The 5,513-nt window shown below is 39.7% G+C and overlaps 1 protein-coding gene across 1 annotated transcript; it reads left to right on the forward strand.

Annotated features, from left to right (window-relative positions):
• Positions 1-640: 640 nt before the first annotated feature.
• Positions 641-4,848, forward strand: LOC149833123 (protein NTM1-like 9). The gene is made up of 6 exons (XM_090012725.1): positions 641-918; positions 1,054-1,334; positions 2,675-2,992; positions 3,322-3,759; positions 3,841-3,976; positions 4,184-4,848. Exons 1-6 carry the CDS (start codon positions 753-755, stop codon positions 4,570-4,572), a joined length of 1,728 nt encoding a protein of 575 aa, XP_089868851.1. The 5' UTR covers positions 641-752; the 3' UTR covers positions 4,573-4,848.
• The last annotated feature ends 665 nt before the right edge of the window (positions 4,849-5,513 follow it).

Consider the following 5,513-nt stretch of genomic DNA (forward strand, 5'->3'; position numbering starts at 1 on the left):
CTTTCTTTATCAAGTCAATTTTTTTAATTTGCGGTTCTCTTTTTTTTATGTTTTTATTTTATGAGAGTATCCAATTAAGGGGTTTTCTTGATCCTTTATGAGGGTTTTTTTTTTTGGTGTGTGTGTGTGGTGGGGGGGAGAGATTTATGTTTTTTTTATATCTTGGGGTATGTTAGATTTTGGGTTTTTCTATTTTTTATGTACTTTTTAGGGTTTTCTTGCCTATATGAGACCTTTTTATACAGGATTTCCCAAAAAAACTGGGATTCATAACCCATCCCATTTGAGGCAAGGATAGAGGACATAAAAATAAAGAATGGATCAAGGTCCAAAGTTCTCCCACCATATGAATCACATGGAGGGCAAAATTTTGAGTCTGAGAAGGGGTGGAGCACTGGCCCCCATATCCACTGCAGTCCCAACTCATAATTAACCTCAGTTAATTAAACAGATTTTATTTGAAAGTTTTGTCGAAAACATAAGTCTTGAAATGTCTTTTTAGACGCTTTGACCACTTTTTAAATATCAGGCAAAAGATTTTCGTTTTATGAATAATTTCACATTTTCATTTTATTTTCAGGAAATGAGAAAAACCATTTGGTTCTCGAGTAATAAATCTTCGTCGTCCTCTCTCTCTCTCTCTCACTGAGAATTTTGGCATCAGAAGATGAGAGCAATCTGAAGTTCCGAACTATCGACGTCTTCTTCTTTTGCTTCTACGTTTTCTCGTCTCCTTGTTCTCTCTCTAGAAGATGGCGGTCCTGTCGGTAGCCCGTCTGCCACTAGGCTTTCGATTCCGTCCGACGGACGAAGAGCTCGTGAATCACTACTTGAAGAGGAAGATCAACGGCCGGGAAGACGGCGTTCAGGTCATTCCCGAGGTCGATGTCTGCAAGTGGGAGCCATGGGACTTGCCTGGTGTGCTCTCCTTTTCCTTCTTTCTTTCTTTTTTTGATTTGGGGATTAGGGTTTGTTTTCTCCCTTTTCCCTTTTATGGATTTTGGGAATAGGGTTTGTAGTTTCTGAATCCTTTTAGGACTCTGGTTTTTGCAGGGAAGTCGCTGATCCAGTCGGACGATCCCGAGTGGTTCTTCTTCTGCCCCCGCGATCGGAAGTACCCGAACGGGCAGAGGTCGAACCGCGCGACGGGGAAAGGGTACTGGAAGGCCACGGGGAAGGACCGGAAGATCAAGACGCGGAAACCGGAATCACTGCTAATCGGGACCAAGAAGACGCTGGTTTTCTACGAGGGGAGGGCGCCCGTTGGGAGGAGGATGAATTGGGTAATGCACGAGTACCGTACCGTTAAGTGCGAAGAATTGAACGGATTGCAGGTTAAATTCACTTCCTTTTTCTTCTCAGAATTGGATTTTTGGTGTTGCTTGTTGGAATCCCTGATGTGGTGGTGATTGTTTGATTCTTTAGTAGACTCTGGCAGGTTTGCTTTGCCCTGCTGTTCTTGATCACAACCACAGAAGAATCACAAGCTACACAAACAAGAAAAGGTGTAGCCTGTGATTCTTCTGAAATCTCAACTATGAAAGTTGAGAACTTTTAACCTGTGAAAGTTGGTCACAAGTAATCACAGGATGAGGAATCACAGCTGTAACCAAAATAAACGTTGGTATTGTGCTTTTTTCCTGATGGGTTCAAGCTTAATCCTTTTTGGCCCCAGTACGAGTGCAATTTGTCACGATTCTGTTGCTTAGTAGGTTTATTATGTTGGAAGAGTGGAGCTGTTGTCTGCATATGTTCCTTTTAATTTTCTCCCTTTTCCGGTTTTTTAGTTGCCTCCAGAATTTCAATTTGCACCATGCATATGAACCATTTCCTCTGCTTCCTTAATGTCTCAATTTTTAGAAATTTCTAGCTGTAGGAATGCTTGGTTGAACCAAACGTCACTCTATTCCACGCTAATGTCTACTTGTATATTCAATTTAGAGGAAAAGTTTGTTATCGATTCAATGGATTTATGATCAAAAGCTGCCATGACAGAGCCAATGCATGCCCTATTGGGGAAGGACAAAAACACAAGTCTCCTTTGGCAAATTTGGATTTTTCTTATATTGTGCCTTAAGCTAAGTTATAGCTGTTTTATTGATTGTTTTTATCGATTCCAAACAATGGCATAATCATGTATATGATGTGCATCAGCTAACCTCCCATGGATGTGGCAGTTGGAAGATCCATGCCAGGTTAGAAAATATTTATCTAGGCTTCTCGGCTGCAAATGCAGTGATGGTCCCTTGAAGGAAGCACAGAAACTGTCAAACCCTTGAGCATGTCGTTGAAGTGGATCCAGATTTCTTCAAAGTTGCTACTTAATCCATAATAAGTAGTTTAAATACAGACCATCTGTAAATGAAAAAATAAATGGAGTCATAGGAAACAGTCCCCAATATTCTGTGAGATGGCAAAATAGTTAAGCATAGGACTAGTGAAATAGTATGTTGAATTTAAACAAGGTGAAATAGAAATCACATCTGCAAAGAAATGAAGCCCCAAATCCAAATTGTGTGTTACAGTAAACAGTGCCTTCTCAGGTAGTTGTGGTTCTGTATCTTCTCTCAGCTTTTCATTTTGTTGTTGTTGTTGTGGTTGCTGCACGTCTTGTAGCTAGCCACTGAGTTACTCTAACCTATGCACTTATATGCAAATTGCTTGAAATTTACAGGATGCCTTTGTTCTGTGCCGTCTTTTCAGAAAGCCTGAGGAGAATAGTGTTAGCTGTGACTATGATATTGTGGATCTGAGTGGACTTTCTCCTACTACAAGCAAATATAGTCCTGATGACGATGTAGGTGATGAGCCAATTGATACCCCAAGAGAAGAGAAACTAGAGTCAGACACGCTGGAGGTTCATCATACTGCAGCTGCGACTATGGAAGAGGAACAAGAAGACCAAATTGGTGTTGTTCAGGCACTGAAGCTGATATTGGATGTGCCATCTGATTCTCCTCTAGAAAATGGAGCTACTGACAGAAACTACATGGTTTGTCATTTGCATAAAACAGAGGGCGTTTAATATTCTTAAAACTTTTCAAAATGTTAGAAACAGTCATTACATTTTCTTGTTCCCTTTGCCTCTATATATTCTATGTGCATAATGCTTTTCCAATTCGTATATCACATATTATTTCTATATCATCACATTTTCTTGTTTCCTTTACCTATATATTTCTCTGCATCTTATTACGTGCATGATGCTTCTGTAATTAGTATATTGCATTTTGTTCTGAGGCCAAGGTTTATTTATTTTGTGTAGGATAACATATAGATTCTTAGAGATGTATAGCTGAAATATGGGTTTTTCAATTCCAGGCTGATCAAGAGGTGGATGTGTCCAGTTTATTTAAGGAGCCAATATTCGAATCCCTGGATGATGTTTATTTGAAAAGGTTACCTGCTTGTCGATCATTTAATAACAACTCACTTCTTGATGGTGGCTATGGAACCAGCATTGACAGTATGTTCTTGCTCCAAGACATCGGTTGTGGGCAGTACATTCTCTCAGACTCTTCTATGGAACCAGCAGATGAGATGTTTGCTGTCAGTGACATCCCATTTGGAGAATCCCCTGGACATCAAACTTTTGCTGAAAATGTTGAAGATGAAAATGAAACAGGGATTCAAATACGGATACGTGAGCCAACAAATAGGACAAATCAAGTTTTTCCATCTCAGGGAACTGCTCCCAGAAGAATTTGCTTACAAATTGCTACTGACAACCGACCTAGTGATTCTGATCATGAGGAAGAGGTAGGTGTCTAGCATTCTTCTATGTGAACAGTCTTGTTTGCTATACTGGTTCCAAGTCATTTAATTTCACTTGTGTTGTAGGTGCCAATTATTAACTGCATCTTTGCTGAAGAAAGAAGAACACCAATAATCCGTCGCCGCCATGTAAAAATTTCCAGACCGAAGCTAAAGATAACCTGTCTTAGTGTTTCTAAGGTTGAGAAGCCCCTGGAAAATGGTATCAATCATTTCTTTTCTCCATTATCAGACTTGAAATTTTGTCATTTCTTATCTAAATGTTTTCTTTGCTTGCTATCTTTGACTTGGCTGATAGGGAGGAAGATGTGTGCATGAAATCATTACACTAAATGAACTTTTATCTTTCTTTGTGTGTTATAAAGAATATAATTGGTCGTTAAACCTAACTAGTTACATTCTCGTGCAGCATTTGAGGTTACAGGAAGAGCTATTGCAGGCGAGGTCACGAATGCATCATGCTTTGGAGATGCCCTTGTTCATCAGGGCTTTGCTGAGTCTGAGTCGCCACATAAGACACATAATGTAGAGTATCTCAGCAGTCCTGAGAGGCTTGAGTCATCTTGCATCGTTTCTAGCGGTAGCATATCTGCCAAAGATGAAGTGATAAAAGTGGGCACAGCAGTGAGGTCAAGATCGACATCTCTTGGAGAAAATGGTATCCATGAGGTGCCATTGTTGCAACAAGTTGTCTCCAAGACCCGGTTAGTGAAATTCAGTGTGGCTGTAATCACAATCTTATTTGTGGTACTTCCAGTAATATGGCTATTTTCCAGATCTTCCTTGTTCATAATGTAGCATCAATGATCACAACAATCGTGTCTTCTGTTGTTCCTAGAGGAATTGTATAGGTGAATGTGTAGTGTGCAATTGTATCTAATATCTATACTAGTATGTTTGACCTAGGGTCCTTTAACCAGACTAGGTTGCCTTCATTGCCACCTTACGCCGTAGGATGCCAAGATCATCTTTTTTGGTTTTTGCCCTATGGGAGGGTTTAGATGATTATATGTAGTGCTTGAATGTACATGATAACACTAAATTTGAAGAGGGCCCTTGTACGTGGCTGTTGTTCATTGATCTCTCTCTCACTCATACGTTCCTGCTTTTCTTTATTAATTTCATTTTAGTGATCATTAGCCGGTTCCGCATACCCTTTTAAATCAAACTGAAAGAAGTATTGCATATGGTTTACATTGTGGATTCATTATGGAGGTTTAGCCTCTGTTTGGGAGCTTGAGTAGGAGGTGTATTGTGGTTTTCCCCGGTTTGCTTTCATGCTCTCTCCTGTTTGGGAGGAGTGTTGTTGCCAAAACAAGAATGGAGTTGGTAGCCTTAACATCACATTTGAACACTATTGGCAGGGTGATGTTTCTCGCAACTCCAACTTTCATACTTCAAACAAAATACACCTTTATTGCCTCAACTAAAAGAAAATGTAAGTACACACCTAAAAACCTATTACAATGGTTTGAGCAAGAATAAAAGATTATATAACCCAAATAATAATGTGGCCTAATGTCCAACACAAAAAAATAAAATAAAATAAAAAATAACAAGTTTTCATCAGCTCGTGAACTCGCTCCTGTTGTCTTTGTGTGTACGGGTGTGCCTTGATATGTCCACTGTAGCCCACTTGTAAGGCCTAAACTCAATCAGCCCACGACACCACCTGCAAAACACACTAAGACAAGCAAATCTATCTAATCTAGCTACGGTTAGTCTAAGTGAAACAAATA

This window comes from Nuphar pumila, chromosome 7 (genome assembly GCF_984573655.1).
Source record: "Nuphar pumila chromosome 7, dmNupPumi1.hap1.1, whole genome shotgun sequence".
NCBI lineage: Eukaryota > Viridiplantae > Streptophyta > Magnoliopsida > Nymphaeales > Nymphaeaceae > Nuphar > Nuphar pumila.